Source organism: Tachysurus fulvidraco, chromosome 7 (genome assembly GCF_022655615.1).
Source record: "Tachysurus fulvidraco isolate hzauxx_2018 chromosome 7, HZAU_PFXX_2.0, whole genome shotgun sequence".
Lineage (NCBI taxonomy): Eukaryota > Metazoa > Chordata > Actinopteri > Siluriformes > Bagridae > Tachysurus > Tachysurus fulvidraco.
In genome coordinates, this window is record NC_062524.1 from 591,696 (window position 1) to 611,780 (window position 20,085).

Sequence of the window (20,085 nt, forward strand, 5' to 3'; positions counted from 1 at the left end):
GAATGAACTCGCCGCTTGCGAACTATTCCGGAACTGGACAATCTGATCACACTGGCTCCTCGCATTGATTGAAGTATCCATGAATACTGCTCCAAAATGGTTTCCCGCCACTCATGGTACCCCAGCCATGACCATTGGTCAGGTACACTGTCCTCCCACTCCACGCGCCCCACCGAGTTCTTCATTGCAAGGGACAGTTTCTGGAGGTTTCGGTCCCATTCAGTGCCATGGAAATCAGGCATAGACACCTTTCGCAAACAGAAAAAGAGAGACAGCATTCCCAGGGACTTTGCCTTTACTGCGGGTAGGCTGGTCACATGGCTGCTTCGTGTCCAGCAAAAGGCAGGGTTCGCTGTTGAAGGAAGGGCCAGTGATGAGCCCACAATCTCTAGCTCCCTCCAAACCACTTCTCAAGATTCGCATCTCTGTTAACCATCAAGAACATTGCCTGGCAGCCTTCATGGACCCCGGAGCGGATTCAGAGTTTCTGGACGAGGAGTTGGCCAACCAGCTGGGCATCGAGACTGAGCCCTCGCTGTCTGTTCTCCAAGTCATACCCAACCTGTACACCTGACGGTCGACGAACATCACCACGAGTGGATTACATGGTAATTCCATCACCTCAAGCACCAATTATGCTGGGATTTCCCTGGCTTCAGAAACACAATCCCCACCTGGACTGGACCAGCAGCCACATCTTGAACTGGGGAACCCTCTCCCACATTCACTGCCTCGACTCGGAACCCCAAACTCAGCATCCAGTCGCTGAGGAATCTCTACCAAACCTCAGTTCTGTGCCTCTGGACTACCATTCAAGATGGCGCCTGTGTGTTGGGCCTGCCATCTGTCGCTCTCGTGTTTGTGTGTTTGGTTGTCTGCTTTGTTCTTAAACTGCTACTCACTTTTTACCTACGACCACCAAGTACTGCTGGATATCCGAAACTCTGTTGTTAAATCTCTCACCAACCAAAACACCTCTGAGTTGGACTGCTTTTTCAACCATACATACGAGTCCTTTACCTGAATGTTTTCGCCGGTGGCCCCTTAACATCACCAGGAGAAAGCGAAGAAGGAAACGGGGAAACCGCGGAGGCTACATCGTGAAGCTAAAAGCTCATCTGCGGGCAAACTTTCTTGGGGATCCTTCCTATGAGCCAATGTATGGCGGCTATGCGCTTCGGCGCCCGCTAGATATGTCACACAGGTGCCTTCGCTTTGTCTCACCCACGCATCCGAGCCCTGAGCATTACCATGCTTGCCGTGCCGGTATCCACCGAATTGGTCTCGGCTCCTGGGGTCGAGGAGTTACACACAACAATCTACGTGAGCTGGAAAGAGCGCCCTCTTCACCTGTTACTTTCTCCTCACCGAAGATGGCATTATTAAATGCCCGTTCGCTGGTGAATAAGACTTTTGTATTAAATGACTTCTACTCTTCCCACAACCTGGACTTTATGTTTATCACGGAATCCTGGATAAAGGTTGGTGATTTAACGCCGTTTTCCGACCTGATCCCCGCAGATTGTACATTTGTTAATACGCCTCGTCCGAGCGGACGCGGAGGGGGCATAGTTACCATCTTAAAGAGCTCTCTATCCGAACGCTGTCGTCTGACTCCGACTATGACATTTACCAGCTTTGAAGTTCAGATACTTCATTTAGACTGGAATGGTCCAGTTTGTTTAGGGGTGATCTATCGTCCTCCACATTCGACCACGGACTTTATACAGCATCTCACTGAACTAATTGGCAATATTGCTGTGAGTTATGATCGTTTTTTATTGGTGAGCGATTTTAACGTGCATGTTTGCTGTCCGTCTTTGCCCCTTTCACATGACTTTCTGAACTTGCTCGAAACGTTTAACCTATCCCAGTGGATCAGTGACCCCACCCACATCCGGGGACATACGCTTGATCTGGTTCTATCTTATGGACTTGATGTGGCTGATATTGTGCTTTCTGATACTATGATCTCAGATCATAAGCCTATATTATTCTCCTTGTCTCTTCCAGTCATCTCTCACTGTTCAAATACATCTGAAAATGTTTCACGTTTTTATTCCCCACAGTTTAGCACTAATTTTAACTCGTATTTTGCCAAATGCTGCTCACAGTTGCTCCTGGAGCAGCCATTACCTGACTTGGATGCTGACCAACATCTTGGAGTCTTAAACTCTGCCTGGCTTGAGATTACAAATGCAACTGCTCCTCTCAAACCTCACAAGAAAAAATTAAAATCTGAAGTTTGGCAAAATGCTGAGACTCGTCTCCAAAGACAACTTTGCAGAAAGGCAGAACGTAAATGGAAAAAGGACAGGCTGCATGTTTCTCTTCAGATATTTAGAGACTCTCTTACATCTTACCAGTCTATAGCCAAATCTGCGAAAGCCGCTTATTTCTCTTCTTTAATTGAAAGAAACCACTCTAAACCTAAGGTATTGTTTTCTATCATTAAATCTGTGACAAATGCTTCTGTTAAATTTATGCCTGTTGCCTCTGTTTCTGTCTGTGAAGGCTTCTCGAGATTTTTTAGTGACAAAATCACTAAACTAAGGCTAAGCGTTCGGCCCACTATAACCCATATCTCTTCCCCAATCACGTCAGATGTCTCTGCATTTTTTAACGCTCTTGAGCTCATCAACCTCCAGCAACTGAAGGGGGTGATTGACAAGCTTAAACCCTCATTCTGTCCCAGTGACATAATTCACCCAAAATTTTTAAAGCAAATCTTTCACTCAATTGGTCTAGGCCTGCTGTCTTTGATGAACAAGTGCCTGCAAACTGGCTCAGTCCCTGCCAACCTAAAGGTTGCCACTGTTACTCCCTTGCTCAAGAAGCCTTCATTGGAGCCCTCTATTCAAAAAAACTTTCGACCTATCTCTGTCTTGCCTTTCGTGTCAAAAATTCTGGAGAAAATTGTGCTAAATCAACTTCAAAGTTTTCTGAATAACAATTGTATCTATGAGGTTTTTCAATCGGGTTTTAGGTCTGCTCACAGTACTGAATCTGCCCTTTTGAGAGTTTTAAATGACATTTATCTTTCTACTGACTCCGGAGATTCTGTGGTTCTTATTCTTTTAGATTTATCAGCTGCTTTTGATACCATAGACCACTCCCTCTTATTATCGAGGCTTGAGACCTGGGTAGGTCTAAAAGCAAATGTTTTGAGCTGGTTTCAGTCATACCTAACTGACAGAAAATTCATAGTGAAACTGGGTAACTTTTCCTCCGCCCCTGCCGCGCTGTCCTATGGCCTTCCACAAGGCTCTATTTTAGCTCCTTCTCTATTTTCGTTATACATGCTACCCCTGGGCTCTATTCTCTGGAAACACGGTGTATCTTTTCATTTCTATGCTGATGACATTCAAATCTACTTACCAATTAGGAAAAACAATCCTTCAGCAATCTCATCTCTTCTAAAATGTTTAGAAGAGGTTAAATTTTGGCTGGCACAAAATTTCCTGTTTTTAAATGAAGAAAAGACTGAAGTAATAATGTTTAGCCCAAATGAGAACTCTCAGTCCTCAAGCTTCAATCTAGAAAGTTTATCTGTTTTTAGATCTTCACGGGTGCAGAATCTTGGCGTCTTTATTGATCAGAACTTAAAATTTGACAAACACATCTCGTCCGTTATCGGGTCTAGCATTTACCAACTGCGGATTCTCTCCAAAATTAAACACTTTCTTACCCCTAAGACCTTAGAAATGGCTGTTCATGCGTTTATAACCTCTCGCTTAGATTACTGTAACTCTTTATATTGTGGTATATCTAAAACACAGAGTACGTGTCTCCAGCTCGTTCAAAATGCTGCTGCCAGATTTCTCTCCAGTTGTCGCAAACATGAACACATCACTCCCATTCTCAAATCTCTACACTGGCTTCCGATTTCTCAGAGAATAGATTTTAAGATTTTACTCTTTGTCTATAAGTCTCTCCATAATATCGCTCCTCTCTACCTATCTGAACTTCTTCATCCCTAATTTCCTATTAGAAGTCTCCGTTCATCTGACCAGGCTTTGTTGGTTGTCCCTCGTGTACGGCTCAAGCGTAGAGGAGAGCGTGCCTTTTCTGTGGCCAGTCCTAAATTATGGAACTCCCTGCCACTAGAGATTAGGATGGCACCCACCATTTCTAGTTTTAAGTCCATGCTAAAGACCCACTTATTTTCTCTAGCCTTTTCATGATTGCCCAGGGTTTTATGTCTGTTATATCTTATGGTCTTAAACTGGCTATTTTATTTTATATTATTTTTTTTATAATTCTTATTTTAGTTTCTTGTACTATCTTATTGTGTAGTTTTTAAGTGTATCTGAAATATCAAACACACTGTGAAGCACTTTGGTCAGCCGTGTGGCTGTTTGCAAAAGTGCTATATAAATAAACTTGAACTTGAACTTGAACTACCATGACCTGGGAGTTGTTTTCAGCAAGATCAGAGCTTCCATCCTTCCTCCTCATCAGCTTTATGACCATTGACATCCTGCCTGGAACTACTCCCTGTCGTGACTGTCTACCACCTTGTCCGTATTTGGGAGGGAGATGAGTGTAAGACGGCTTTCAATACCCCTTCTGGTCACTATGAATATCTGGTTATGCTGTTTGGCCTGACCAATGCACCGGCGATGTTCAAGGCCTTTTTTAATAATGTCCTGTGAGACCTTCTTAACAAGTTTGTCTTCATTTACTTGGATAATATTCTGATCTTTTCCTGCTCCCTGGAAGAACACACAATGTTTGAGTCTTGCTCGAATGTCTCAGTGAGAATTGTCATTTTGTGAATGCTGAGAAATGTGAATTCCACACCACTAGTACCATCTTTTTAGGCTTCATTCTCTCACCTGGTAGCATACAGATCCAACCGAGTTAAGGCAGTTAAGGACTGGCCACCCCCTGCTAACAGAAAGCAGCTCAATCACTTCCTGGGATTTGCAAATTTCTATCACAAGTTCATCAGGGGCTTCAGCACCACTGCTGCCCCCCTACACCAGCTAACCTCCACACTCCAAGCCTTCAGCTGGAATCCTGAAGCTGAGCAAGCTTTCACCAGACTCAAGGGCCTCTTTATGACCGCTCCCATCCTGACTCTCCCTGACCCAGACCAGCAGTTTATTGTGGAGTTAGATGCATCTGACATTGGCGTGGGGGCTTTTCTTCTCAAGGCACCTCATCCCAGCTGAACGGAATTATCCTATAGGGAATGGAGTTGGCCCTGGAGGAATGGTGGCACTGGTTGGAGGGTGCTGGGCAGCCCTTTCTAGTGTGGATGGACCACCTGAATCTTGAATCTTGAATGGTCTTTTCTTTGGACATTTTAATTTCACACTCTCCTATCACCAGGGATCCAAGAATGCCAAGCCGGATACTCAATCTCGCCAATTCACCATGGAGAAGGAGGGAGAACCTATTGTGGAACATATACTTCTTTCCTCCGTCATGGTCTGAGCCCTTTGTCTTGATAATGAAAGGATGAGGGTCCAGCAGGCCACCTCCAGTCTTCCAGTTCCAGAGGGCTGTCTAGAGGGAAGGTTGTTCGTTCCGGACCGTCTACACTCCCAAGTCCTCCAATGGTGCCACAGCTCTCACCTGTTCAGTCACCTTGGCTCTTCCCTCACCTTTTCGGTCCTCCAGCAGCACTTCTAGTGGCCTAAGATAACGAAGGACATCTGGGAGTTCGTGGCGGCATGTCCTGTCTGTGCTCAGAGTAAGACCCCTCCATGCTCTGTCCTCTTCCTGTTCCCAGGCAGCCCTGGTCTCATGTCTCCATAGACTTTATTACTGGCTTACCCCTGTCGGCTGGGTTCACCACCATCCACAATGTTGGATCGATTCTCCGAAATGACCCAAAAATGATCCAAAATGCAGCTGCCTGGCTTGTTTTCAACCTGCCAAAGTTCTCGCATACCACCCCGCTGCTGCGATCCCTCCACTGGCTTCTGGTAGCTGCACGCATCCGATTCAAAACACTGATGCTGGCCTACAAAGCCAAAAATGGACCAGCTCCCTCTTACCTCAAAGCCCTCATTATAAACTTATAAACCTCCGATCTACCAGCACTGCTCGACTGGTTCCACCATCTCTCAGGGTGAGAGGCAAGTATACTACAAGACTCTTCTCTGTTCTGGCACCAAGGTGGTGGAATGAACTTCCCCTAGAGGTCCGGACAGCTGAGTCACTGGCTATTTTCAAGCGGTGGTTGAAGACCTACTTATTCAGGAAACACTCCAACTAGCACTTCTTTCGTTATCTTTTGCATTTAAAAAATAAAAACTGAAACTTTTTCATTGTAACTTTGAACAAATGTTTTAAACTCATGGTATCTTAAGTATGTAACCTAGTGAACCAGCATTAATGTATTCACTGTTAGAGATTTAAGCACTTATGTACGTCGCTCTGGATAAGGGCGTCTGCCAAATGCTGTAAATGAAAATGTAAATGTCAATGTATATAATTGTGGTCCTCAGTTCACCTCTAACTTCTGAAGAGAGTTTTGCCAGTTCCTAGGGATCACCATCAGCCTGTCTTCTGGGCTCCACCCTCAGTCTAACGGACAAACCGAGCGGTTAAACCAGGAACTAGAAGAGGACTTTGCATCATGTGTTCTGAAGAACCTACGTCCTGGTCCTTTAACCTGGTGTGTGTGAAATATGCCCACAACTCCCTGCTGTCAGCATTCATTGGTCTCTCCCACTTCCAGGCCATGTATGGATACCAGCCCCCACTGTTTATATTTACATTTACGGCATTTAGCAGACACCCTTATCCAGAGTGACTTACAACTGAGCAACTGAGGGTTAAGGGCCTTGCTCAGGGGCCCAGCAGTGGCAGCTTGGTGGACCTGGGGTTTGAACCTATGTCCTTCCACTGTTCTCCAATCAGGAAATGGAGGCCCTGGTTCCCTCTGCCCTTGCACTGGACAAATGTTGCCGACGTATCTGGAGAAAAGCTTCTGTGGTCCTCATTGGTGCATCTAAATGATTCGCCTGCTGGGCCAATCACAAGTGCCATCCGGCACCCTCGTATTGTGTTGGTCAGAGGGTTTGGCTATACACCAGAGATATGCTGCTTAAGGTTGCCTGCAAGAAACTTGCCCCATACTTTGTCGGCCCTTTTCTCAACTCCAAGATGCTCAATTCATTGGTGGTCCAACTCAAGATCCCCAAAGTCCTACGTATTTACCCTAGCTTCCATGTCTCCAGACTCAAGCCGGTTCAAGTCTGCTTGCTGGTTTTTACACAATTTTATTAGCACTTGAATATTTGGTTCAAACTGAAGATGCCATGTTTTAGACATTTGATTAAAATCCAGCCCAATAACCATAAGATGGCATCTGTGAGAGACGGGTTTTAAGAACAAAATCCTTTGACAGATGTCTTTTTCTCCTCCCACACCACAAACTTGCCTGTTTCGAATTTGCAAGGGAGCAAAGAAACACGGGACACTGAAAGAGGGAAAAAGGCTTTATTCTCTGACGAGAAAAAATTTAACCTGGATGGTCCTGATGGCTTCCAACGATACTGTCATTACAAGGAGATTTTCTAACCTAACATTCTACGTTGTCTTAAGATTTTGTTCAGTAGTATACTGTATGTCCTCTCCGTTTCATTGGTTCTTTGAAAGGAAACGTACTTCTCCATTTACATCAACCTGATTATTAAATAAAGTTTCAATTTATTTGCTTCTGGACGTTTATGCAGTGGATGTAAAAAGTCTACACACCTCTGATAAAATCACAGGTTTTTGTAATGTAAAAAAGTTAAGAACCTTTTCCAACAAAACTGAAGTGAAAAAGAAACAGAAAGGTTTTAGAAAAAAATCTAATTGCCTGGTTGGTAAGAGCACAAATGTGTGTACAGATCGTATCTATTTCCCTGTTCAAGGCTCTGTTTGTCTGTAATCCAGCATGGAGTTGATCTATTAGAGAGACAGGGGATCTCCTCTACACAGTTTCTGATAGGATTAAGGTCAGGACTGTTCCTGAACACTGATCTTCATCTGAAGATATTCATCTGAAGAAATATTTGAATTGGATTTGTACTTTCCTTTAGAAGGTTAATTCTTTAATCTTCAGCTATCTAACATGTGCCTTGAGGTTTTTTTTTCAAAATAGATTGGAATTTGAAGAGATCCTGGATTCCCATTATAGCTAGAGCCTGATGAGAGGTGAGGAGAAGCATGATGCTGCCACAACCATATCTACCCAAATAAAAAAATTCTTATATAAAAATGCATAGGGATCAACAAATCATCCACTCTGGGCCTCAAAATCCTCTCCCGATGTAAATGAAACTCCCTACGAATTAATACAGCCTCTTCATCAACAGGATCAACATTTCATTCCCTTTTATGCTCTCTGTGTAACTGAAATGTGTGCAATGAATGAGGTGTTTAAACATCGCTTCCTCTTTAAAAAAGGGGAGGAGACCAAAAGAAACTCTGGGTTAACAGATCATTTCTACAAGAAATCGAAAATCATTACAGTACTACAGAATTTCTCTACACTAAAAGCAGACTTTAGATTACTACAAGAAACTTTCAGTCACACTGTCACAAACTACACAGCCACATTTTCTCCACTCATAACTCCAACCAGGACATTATTTTATAGTCCTTACTCTAACTGTTACTGTTGTGGCTCATCTGTAGAGTGAAACTATGTTGAAATAATGTGAGAAACAATATAATAATGCATACAGATAGAAGTTTATTAAAATTTTAAAACAAACCTGAAACATTTTCGGGATTTGTGCAGAATTATTTTGGTTAATCAGTAGATATATATAAAGACATCATTTAATTGATTTACTAATAGGATAATTAATGATTAATATTTCTTTATGATTCAGAAGTCATAGAAACACAGCATAATGATCTGGATGTTCAGAAAATCCAGTGAAAGACTTTTTCATTTCCTCACATCTGGTCCTACACATCTGTAGACAACAAAAGGTGAAATTGGGTGTAAGAAGGTAAAAAATTGTAATAAGAGTAGTGACATAAAATTCTATAAGAATGTGGTCACTGCTTTTTAAAGTCCTAAGTTGTATTTTTTCATTGCAGTTTACTGAGAACTCCTGCTGTGTCTAGTGGACTTAAGTGATCTCTACAGGGATGAAATGGGATTATGACCACTTCCCAGTCTATGGGACTGTAACAGGTTTTCCCAGTCACTGCAATGCTCAAACACAGTTTAATGGGTTTAAAGAAACTTAAATGTGAAGTAAACATTGCAAATCTATATTATTATGTTTTTACCTCTTTTTTTGGGGGTCTGGATAAAAGGCCCCACGGAGATCGAGGCACTATCATGGGTGCCCAAAGACCTGCCTGAGCGGTGGTGATATCCAGGGAAACAACGCTGTAGCATCAAAAATAAAAGCAAAATGTTTAGAGGTTTTATTTTAAATCTTGTTTAAGTTCCACGTTCCCAAATGGTTTTATTTATTTATTCTGGTTGAGTTCTTTCTTACACCACACTATTATAAGTATTTAAAGTTTCACTACCACTAAAACATATAAACCGTTCACTTTCCAAAGACTAAAAAAGAATCTTCACTTTAGTTATAGTTGACTTTAGTAACCACCTTTAACATGATGAGAGTTCACCATTTTTCTGTCTTAAACACTGGTCTGACTTTGGGGTTCACTACACCTGCTCCTCTCATTGGCTAGTGAGCAGGTATACAAGCCACACAGGTCACTGTAAAATTACTAAATGTTGTCCATCAATCAGCCTTCTCAAAATGTTGGCACCCTTTTACCCCTTTAAGGGCATTATTACACATCCCTCATCTTTTAGGCATATGCACAGTGTCTGTTCATCATCCTTGTGCTTTCACTGGGGAGAATCTAAAGTTATGAAGTTTAATAACTCACCGTGGCACAGTTATGATTTCTTAGAAGACAAAGGTGAATGCTGCAGTGAAGGAAAACCATAGATTCTTCTTCAATAAAAGAAAACATCTTAAAGGAGAATCGTCCAGTTGTAGAGACTCCATTCTCTAGAATCTTCACCGTAGCATCGTTTGGATTAGGACACCTGAGAATATTTCATATACTGTTATCAGGAAATTCTTTATTTCGTTAAATTTATACATGCAGGCAATTCATGAAAAGCTACACTACACATTTTTCGTCAAGAAACATTTATTAAATAATCAAGAGATATTGTAGGAGCCGATGTTGTGAATGCATTTTTAACTATCACCAGGTGAGGGCAGTGTGTGCACAGAGGGTTTATTACAGGTAGAGGAAGTGGTGGAAGGTGAACACATACAGTTATTTACCACACAAACTATAAGGGCAACACACTGGATATCAACTTTAATCTTCAAAGATTGTAAATATATGTTTGCATTATGTTCAATAAATTAGTCAAGTTACTACAAGTTACTACAAAGGTCTTTTGGTGTGTGTGAAGCTATAGAGGCTGCTGTAAGAGATATGAATGAATATATACTCTCAAATTTAAAAGAACATCAAACATAAAAACATATTAAACACTAAATCGTTTAAAATAAATAAATTAATAAATAAATTAGTCACTATTATTTTCCCACAGTCAGAGTCACTATTATTTTCTCAACTTAAGGTAGTGAAAGAACCTTCGTTTGAAAGAGGAAGTTACTTACGTTCCTGTAATAAGGTCCCAGCGAACAGTATAGTTCCTCTGATTTACTGGTGTAGCCCAACAAGAATCTATCACCGTGGCAAGCTGACGGCTGTCCACTCCTTGAACAAAGATGCCTATGTAGATTTGCTCTCCCACCTCTATATTTACCCTGCCATTGTAAGGGTGGGAGAAGCCAGAATCCTCATAGGGAATCATCTTGATCTGGTACATTCCCTCTTTACCTGGAAGAGTCTTGTGCACGATGCTTTAAAAAAAGTTTTACCGTATATTTAGTAGTAGCTGGTATACAGGGCTGGTGCAGACAATACATGCAAGGCTTAACCTACATCCATTACATTATCAGGTTTTTTAGTAAACTGCACCCCTACCTTTGAATAGGATTTATCTCTCTGTCCATGCTAAATGACTCGCTGAGCTTGTAGATGCAGGAGAAGCTAAGTTCTAGTGTTTTGTTTCTGTGTATAGAACCTGTTGTTGAGTCCATCTCTCCTTGGATTATGTTCTCATAAATGAAATGGGTACCATTGGCCTAGAAATATTAATAAAATAATGAAATAATGTAAGAATTATGTTAATCTTTTATTTTTTTTATTATTTACAAGAAAAATAATTAAAGCGATCTCAATTAACAGTGATGTGTACCATGAGATTTGTACCACACATGTGGTCATCATTATCAAAGTGAAACATCAGTCTGCCATCTTGGATTGTTCCATTGCAGTTGGGGTCATGTAAATGGAGGTTGTTAGCAAGAAAACCAGCTTCAAACAGCTGACAGCGTGACAGAGACATGTTGCCAGAGCTGCTCTCACATATTTCAATAGAGTCTGGTAAAAAAAGTAATTAGTCAGAGACGGTTTGTGAGAATTACATAATTAGGGCATTTGTTTCCATATGAATATAATTGTAAAATAAATTGTACCATAACTATCAGGATTTTGTCTGGGATAATTTTCGTTACAGAAGCAACCATATTTGCCATCTTTCTCCCCACACCACTCATCCTCAGTACAGTGTAGATCTTCACATGGGTCAATTCTCGCTAAATAGAGGAAAAAATGTGACATACACATGTGTCAGAGTAATTTTTATTTATTATTTTATGTAATTTAAGTTTAAACCTAACATCCCCCACAGCATTTTGACTATGATGCCATTTTAATTTATTTTATTTTAGTCCACCATTTATTAAGATTCTTAAAATACTGCCTCAGAGGTGAGTGCATGGATACAGCAAACTTACAGCAAGACAGATCAGAGCGCCAGTTTGGGATCATGAGCTCCAGCATAGTGCAAGCAGCATCATAAGCCTGCACAGCTGAACACAGCAAGTCTTGTCCCAATGACTGTGGGTAAGCACATAAGTCATACACACAGGAACTGAAGTAAGATTCAGGGCTGATACGGAAATGGCAATGTTGGAATGGTCCACTGGTGTTGGTGATGATGTTACAGAGTGCAGAGTACTCCTCTCTGAAGGGGCAGTCATTATCATTAACAGGCTGGTCACTAGCACCACATCTAGACAGGACACAGGGTGGACATTATATTAAAGTGTGAAAATGTGACAAGTTTTGCAAATTTGCGCCTTTAGAAATTCTTAGTAAAAAAATGTATTTTATAAACATGTAAATAAATATCTTAACTGTGCAACATCTAACTTTTATGTTTTCACTGTCATAACTACATGCATTTACTTGAAACATAGCTGGAATGTCAGCAGCTAAATGCAAATACTAATATATTGCTAACATTTCTTATTGTCACGGCTAAACTAGGTTTGGAAAGTCCATAAGTTTTATTTCATGTTATTACGTTACTCTTATCTTCTTATCAAATTAATTACCCTGGGCCACTGGTGTCTGATTTCCAACTGTTGCCAAAAGCAATATCATCCTGTGCAACTTCTCCATTCGGTTGGGTCTTGTCATCTGTAGGATCTCCATTATTGTTACCACACATCCCACACACAGACCCATGGAAGCTTGGGCCCAATCTCACCAATAGTGTAAACTGACCATCAAAGTAGACCATGAGATCATGCGATGCATTCACAACTATAAAATTCTGCTCCTGATATATTTCTGCAAGGTTACTGATTTGATAAGTAGATGAATTCACTGCATTCCCATTAACCTGTAAGAGCAAAAAGAAAAGAAATCCACCATATCTCATACATATTTCCCTGGAGGCAAGAGTATAAAGTTTTATGTTTCAGTATTACTGTTTTAATACCTTTACTTTCCTGTTTTGTCCGATTGTAATTTGTGTTTGCTCCTGTTGTTTAGTTAGCCACAAATCTACTACAGAGACAAAGGACACAACTGTGCTCCCACGGTGCATGTTGGATGCCACCACTCTGAATTGTAGACCATTGTCAGAGACATTCCCACATGTCTGAGAAATCTCATATGAACAAGTACCCTGCAAAATGTTTGGTTATATATTACAACGTTAAATAAAGTTTTAATGAAATATTACCCAGAGGAAACCGACAAAGAGGAGAGCAGACATGAAGAGAACTACCTTCAAGAGAGCAAGGGTTATTCCTATCCTAAAGAAACCTGCTCTGGAGGACCACTACCTAGTCCTCTGATTTTTTCCCTCTATACTCACTCTCTTGGCAAAGTTATATCCTCATAGGGGGTCTCTTAAAAATCCTACGCTGATGACAGTTAATTTATCTTTTCCTGCCCCCAGATATCACAGCTTGTCTTGACTTTTTTTCAATCCTCACTGGCTTCTGGTAGCTGAAAACGTCAGATTTATAACCCTTTTGCATACATAAGGTAAAAACAGATCAACTCCCTCTTAGCTCTTATCACTTCTGGTAGACTCACACTGTGCCTCAACATACATTGAAACTCTTCTGTTCTGCCACCTATCTGGTGGAATGAAACCCTAGATGTCTGAACAGCTGAGACAAGTAAAGATCTAACGCTTCCTGAAATAAATAAACATGCTTATTCTCCCTGTTTGGTTCTCCTGACAGTGTTTTAGGTTGATGGGTTTCAAAGTCTGTAACCTAGTGAATCAGTCTAGATGTATTCTTTGATAGACTTCAAAGCACTTTCATATGTTTGGATGAGTGCATCTGCCAAATGGCATAAATGTAAGAAAGAAACTCCACACTGTCCCCGCTGCACTGTCATGCTGCCATTTCATGAATGTAATAGTATTCAGTTCTAACCTGAAAGTGGGCCATTGCCCCATCAAAGGTATAATAATGGGGATCTCCTGTGACCATGCAAGTTGACATTTGACTGTAGCAGCCAAGTCTACCATTCCTGATCACACACTCCTCAGTGGAAGAGCAGGGGGTAGAGATGCAGTGCAGGTTATTGGATCCTAAGCACTCACAGTGTTCTAAACAATGTTCAGTCCAGAACTGTTCACCAATCTGCAAGAACAAAAGAAAATTATAAATTTAGATTATACTTTATTGTTATTCTAGCCATAAACTGAGCATGTACAGGTATACAGTACAAAATATTCAATTCAATTTAACGTGTATAGTGCTTTCAGCAGTGGATGCTTATATGGGGGGCCTAAAATAATACATACAGGTAAAGCACATTAACGTTCAGAAAACATTGTAATTACATATTCAATTGAACACATCATTAGGTTTTTAGTTCAATTCAATTCAAATGTATTTGTACAGAGCTTTTCACAATTGACATTGACTCAAAGCAGCTTTACAGATCATAAACATAAAACAAAAGGTTAAAATAAAGATGAATATAATACAAAATTCAAGATTAATATTGGATATGTTTAAATATGTTTGTTTTTATCCCAAATGAGCAAGTCTGAGGTGACTTAGGTGACTGTGGGGAGGAAAACTACACCAGGTTATGTATGTAACCCGGTTCCCCAAGAAGGAAACTCAACATTGCGTCAGGGCTGACGCCATGGAAATGCTTCCGTGAGGAAGCTCTGTGTGCAAACACGCCAACGTAATGGCTCGGGAAGGACATGTGACGAAGTGATTACGCGCCAGTAAGTCCATCTATGTCACATTACTCCAGCTTCTACTTGTCTGAAGAAAATGCGAGAGGACGCCTGGGGCGTGGCCAGCAATGCAGTGTCTCGTTCCCTCCTCAGAGAACTGGGTTACATACGTAACCTGGTGTAGTTCCGTTTCGAAGGAACTAAATGCTGCATCAGGGCTGACACTATGGGAACGCCAATACCCACAACCAGTCAATGTCTGAGTTAGAGTCTGTGAGAGAGCACAAGCGGACTGGGAACAGACCATCAATGGCCCTGAAGGACCTGGGACTCTGGAGAGGGGTCCAAGTACAGGTTATAGAATCTGATAAAGGTGTGTGAAGAGGACCAACCTGCCACAGCACAAATATCTTCAAGGGGGACACCCTAGGCCAAGGCACTAGACAGGGCAATACTCCAAGTGGAGTGAGCCCTGATCCCGAGAGGCGAGGCAAGACCGTGCACCTTATAGGCCTGAGCCACCTCTCAGTGTGCTACGCGCTGCTTGGAAACCGGATTACCCTTATTCTGGCCCCCAAAACAGACAAAAAGGGCAGAGCAGTTACCTTGGCCGAGCCTTGGACATGCAAGGGGAAGAATTCTAGGCAGGTGGGGGGGCGATCAATAAGGCCTGCAAATCCCTCGCTCATTTGAGAGAGGCCAAGGTTAGGAGCAGTAATGACTTCAGGGTCATTAACTTCTCAGAGGCTGACTCCTTGGGCTCCAAGGGGCCTTCCAGTAGCCCTTATATGACCAAAAGAAGTCCCAGGAAGGAAGGTGCGGATTGCAGGGAGACCTCGGCCACCTGACACCACACAGAAAGCGAGAGACCAGAGGGTGCCTACCCAAGAAGGCCCCGAGAACAGGTTTGTGGTTCGCAGCAATAGCGGCCACATACACCTTTAAAGTAGATGGGGACAGGCCCCAATAAAAACAAGACTGCAGGAACTCCAGCACTGTACTGACCAGTGAACTGGATCCTGACAGTGTTCATCGCAGCAGAGGTGAAAAAGCCTCCACTTCAGAGCATGTAGCTTCCTAGTGTAGGGAGCCCGAGAATTCAGTAGTCTCAGTTACCTCAGATGAGAGGCCTGCCTCTAGGAACTGGTCCCCCTCAGGGGCCAGACCCAAAGCTTCCACAACTCGGGGTGGGGTTGTAGGATTTCCCCCTGTGCCTGAGAGAGGAGATCCTCCCAAAGGGGAATCTATGATTGAGTGCCATTCAGGAGGGAGGCTAGGACTGTGAATCAACTTGAGAAGGCCAACGAGGGGCAACTAGGAGAAGGTTGACCCGGTCGTGGCGCACTCTGGCTACGACTTGCAGGAGCAGAGCTACTGGGGGGGAGTCATGCAGATGGAGTCCATGGCATCCAGGCCCAAAGGGGCCAGATGAGAGAGGGAAAACCATGGCGGAGAGTGGGTCCACTCCTTGGAGGCAAACAGATCCACTTCTGGCCATATTTGCTCCACCACATCGGGGTGGAGACGTCACTTACCGGGCCTCAGCACCTGCCTCGACAGGAAGTCGGCCTTCTGATTTAAATGCACTGTAATGAAAATCGCTCTCAGCAAATGGAACACCCTATTCTCTGCCCAGAGCAGAATCTGCTGTGCCAACCTGAAAAGGGGGTGCAAACGCAGACCGCCCTGATGATTGATATAGGGAAAAACCGCAGTGCTGTCTGTCCGTACTAAGACATGGCAGCCCCTGAGTTGTGTCCTTCCCGAGCCATTAAATTGGCGTGTTTGTACACAGAGCTTCAGACACAACTTCCTCACAGAAATGTTCCCAGAGCGTCAGCCCTGATACAGCGGCAAGTTCCCTCAAAAGGGAAACTCGCTTAGATGGTAAAGGAAGAAACCTTTAGAGGAACCAGCCTCGAAAGGGAAACTCATCCTCATATGGGTGACACTGGGGGGTGTGATTAATTTGATTTGATTTAAATCATATGTTACTGGCTGCAGCATTTATGGTGAGAAATAAGATTCACAATCATTTCACTCATTTATCATTCACTGTCACATTTCACTCTCAGTGCTCAGGTATATAGAGGTGACAGACTGTGTGGTACTCAAGGTTTACAGCAGGGTGGATAGAAAACAAGGCAATAAGAATTTACTTGACTTAACTTGACTTGACAATAAAATATTCAGGCATTTTTGTTGCAAGTGGAAAACGAATTAATATTAGATTGTGATAGTACAACTTGTAGAAAGGTATAAACATGTGAATAAGTATTATATAAGACAATGTAAAAAGTGTCAGAAACTCACCCGGAAGTAGAATCCGTTATACGAGCAACCACATTGCTCTACGGGCACACAGGTGCTGCCACTCCTTACAAAGCCTTCATTACAGAAACAACCCTCTCTGCATGTTCTCTCACAAGTGACATTTAGGCTACTGGGACAGGTATGACCACAGTCAGAGCCACACAGCTCATAGTGACTGTTCGCAGGACAGATTATGCCTGAGGAATTAGCACACATATAATGGTATGAACTTTTACTACACAACTAATGTTACACATCACATGAATGCATCTGTTTAACCAACATGCTGACAAACAAATTTGAATGGTTTATAGGTTTATAATATTATAAGGAGAAAATACAGATAAACAGTTTTAATTTTATTTTAATCCACTTACGACAAGTTGTATTTTCTCTCCAGGGATAAATCCTGACATTGGCAGACTGGCAGGCACTAACATATGTCTCAATGGATCGGCACAGTACATCGTTTCTGTGCTCAGACAGGCATAGATCAAAGACACAGTCATTATAATAGGCAAGCGGATCAACATCAGCATGACAAAAACTCAAAGGACCCTGATTGTCTGTTAGGATTCCACACAGAGACTGTGCTCTAGAGGGGTCTTGGCATTGTGGGCAGGAGTCTCCACATGCTTCACTACATCTTGTTTCATTCCCCACTTTCCAGTCAGCTCCAAACTCTGCAGCAGAAAAACTGAGCCTGCCAGATTGCAAACGGAAATCATCATTGCTGTCACCATTGAAGTTACCACAGAGGCCACATGTGGCTCCACTGTAACTCCCTGGAACTGTGATTAGAACTACCCAAGAGCCATCATAGCTCACACTTAGGCCAAAGTCAGTTGTAATAAATGTATTTCTTCCATTGGAGTAAACTGACACATGGTCGAGAACAGCAGGAAGATTCCTGGTTTCACTGTCAATCTGATGAAAAGAAAGAAAAATGTACATTTACAAGCCAATCCAGAATGACTTACATTTATGTTATTTATACAGCTGAGCAGTTGAAAGTTAAAGGCCTTTCTCAGGGGCCCAGCAGTATTAATCAGACTGTACTTATTTATCTAATGTATATTGTAAGTTGTAATATTTTAATTTCTCACTGAATAAATACTGTTTTTCAAACTCACCTCAGCTGTGCCATACATGTTGCGTGAAACATGTACCAGGTGTCCTGAAACATTGACATAAACTTCCACGGTGATAGACACTGAGAGTCCATTCCATGGTTCATTTTGTGCAATGACTTGAAAATATGGTAGTCCTAGAGTATCATTACATACAGTTGCCAGTGTATAGTGGCATGTGCCCTGGAAGTCAAATCTATGTCCATCGAAAGAAGTGTAGTGGGGGTCCCCTGAAGCAGAGCATGTGGCACTGGGTCGAGGATGGCAGCCATATTCTCCGTCAATGACATGGCATATTTCATGAACTTGGCAAGATGATGAATTACAGTTGACAAAACCTGATGTCCCATCACAGACACAATGGAACTGGCACTGCTGACCAGACCAGAACTGCTCTCCACTCTGTCTGTAGCGGCCTTCATGAAAGCACCCACAACCCGTAGGGGGGACACACTGGTCTCCACTTAGCACTAGCCCATTATCACACTGGCATCCCTCCTGGCAGAGCCGGGTACAAGGGAATGGAAAAGACAGACTAGGACAGGCTGCAGGGCATGAAGTGCCACATTCCTCATAGTGGCTGTGGGCTGGGCACTGGAAATCTGAAAAAAAATTCTCTATAACTATATATTGCTGTTTAGAACACTTTTTATAAAACCTCATCCAACTATTCTAAAGTCTTGTTGTAAGCTACTATTTTACTCACCACAGTTGGTGATATTTCTCCATTCTCCTACACTGACGCCACTTTGCTGGCAGAGTACAGCGTAGGCTCGTAGAGCCTCACACATGGCTTCTCTGGCATCATGGGTCTGTCCCAAATTGTCTCTGCAATTTCCTATCCAAATCTGAGGGTTCAGGATGCTATGGCATAGAGCAAATGGTCCATCTCGAGAAGCCATGATGTTGCAGTGATCAGTGAAGTTCTCTCTTGGTTGTACATTTGAATCTACGCAGAAGGCTGAAAGAGATCCAGTTCTCCAGCTATCCCCAAACTCCTGTGAACTATTTAGCAAAACTCCACCAGGGCCATAAAACTCGTCTTCTACATTTCCATTGAAATTCCCACACAGACCAACAAGTGCACCAGTGTAGGTGTTGGGTGCTGTGATTCTAATTAGGTGTGACCAGTCAGATCTTACAGTTACCCCAAATGAAGTTTCCATAATTATACTGTTCACACTGCTATGATAGATAAGGATTTGACCATTGACAACACTGTAGGGTAGAGCAACAAAACGTCCATCAACCTAGATAAGGAAACAATAGGTTGCCATATAAAATAATTACTAATAATAGATTTTCTAGATCAAATTCATTAATTAATATTCTCAAGCATTGTGACAGAAATATATACAGGGATTTTAAGGAATTATTACATACATATATATATATATAAAATCTTACTTGTATATTTCCTCCTTCTCTCATTTCTAGAGATATCTGAAATCCCCATGCCTCAAATCTCAGGATCTTAGAAAACCCAGAAGGACCCATGGGGATTCTCTGCAGTGTCACCGCAAAGTTAGTTAGTGGTGATGATTCATTAACTCTGGTGAGGATGAGTTCACAGGCTCCTTGATAGCTGAAATCTTCTTCATCAAAGGTGTGATATGAGCCTAGACGGTCAACCCAACAGGTGGCATAACTGGTAGGATTGCAGCCCCTTACACCATTATTGATGGTACACACCTCCTGTGGACCACATTGATGATGTTGGCAGGTCATTACCATGTTGCTGCAGGTGCATAGCCAGCCACAGTCATTGTCCAATACCACTGATTGACCCTCAACATAATAAAGTCCATTAAAAGTGCAGCCACAGTTACTTTGATTAACACATGTACCTCCACTTAGGACATAACCTGCATCACAGATACAGCTTTCCTGATATGGTAAGGTGCAATTTAAAGGTGAAGAAGGGTTGCTGCATGTTGCTGGGCAGCTTGTTCCATGGAACTCATAGTGACTGTGCTCCGGGCATGGCAATTCTGGGAGTAGATTGTAGCAGAAGAGTATGATTAAATTTTAAATTTAACCAAAACAGATCAATTATGG

The 20,085-nt window shown here is 42.3% G+C and overlaps 2 protein-coding genes across 5 annotated transcripts in view; both read right to left on the reverse strand.

Annotated features, from left to right (window-relative positions):
• LOC113653753 (interferon-induced very large GTPase 1-like) overlaps positions 1 to 20,085 on the reverse strand; it is an 859,689-nt gene that overhangs the window by 567,243 nt on the left and 272,361 nt on the right. The gene's annotated exons all lie outside the window — the stretch shown is intronic.
• Positions 8,682 to 20,085, reverse strand: part of LOC113661809 (alpha-tectorin-like) — a 113,872-nt gene continuing 102,468 nt past the window's right edge. Inside the window, exons 37-52 of one of the 3 annotated variants that reach the window (XM_047816184.1) lie at positions 19,435 to 20,018; positions 18,734 to 19,277; positions 18,031 to 18,629; positions 17,275 to 17,824; positions 16,898 to 17,094; positions 13,821 to 14,030; positions 12,866 to 13,054; positions 12,477 to 12,766; positions 11,874 to 12,151; positions 11,553 to 11,672; positions 11,273 to 11,457; positions 10,999 to 11,159; positions 10,629 to 10,874; positions 9,874 to 10,036; positions 9,253 to 9,355; positions 8,682 to 8,930 (exon numbers count right to left, since the gene is read on the reverse strand). In XM_047816184.1, coding sequence (XP_047672140.1) covers positions 8,923 to 8,930; positions 9,253 to 9,355; positions 9,874 to 10,036; positions 10,629 to 10,874; positions 10,999 to 11,159; positions 11,273 to 11,457; positions 11,553 to 11,672; positions 11,874 to 12,151; positions 12,477 to 12,766; positions 12,866 to 13,054; positions 13,821 to 14,030; positions 16,898 to 17,094; positions 17,275 to 17,824; positions 18,031 to 18,629; positions 18,734 to 19,277; positions 19,435 to 20,018 — 4,427 coding nt within the window. In that variant the 3' untranslated portion in view covers positions 8,682 to 8,922. The remainder of the gene's footprint in view (positions 8,931 to 9,252; positions 9,356 to 9,873; positions 10,037 to 10,628; positions 10,875 to 10,998; positions 11,160 to 11,272; positions 11,458 to 11,552; positions 11,673 to 11,873; positions 12,152 to 12,476; positions 12,767 to 12,865; positions 13,055 to 13,820; positions 14,031 to 16,897; positions 17,095 to 17,274; positions 17,825 to 18,030; positions 18,630 to 18,733; positions 19,278 to 19,434; positions 20,019 to 20,085) is intronic. The other 2 variants (XM_047816183.1, XM_047816182.1) reach the window with 2 other exon arrangements.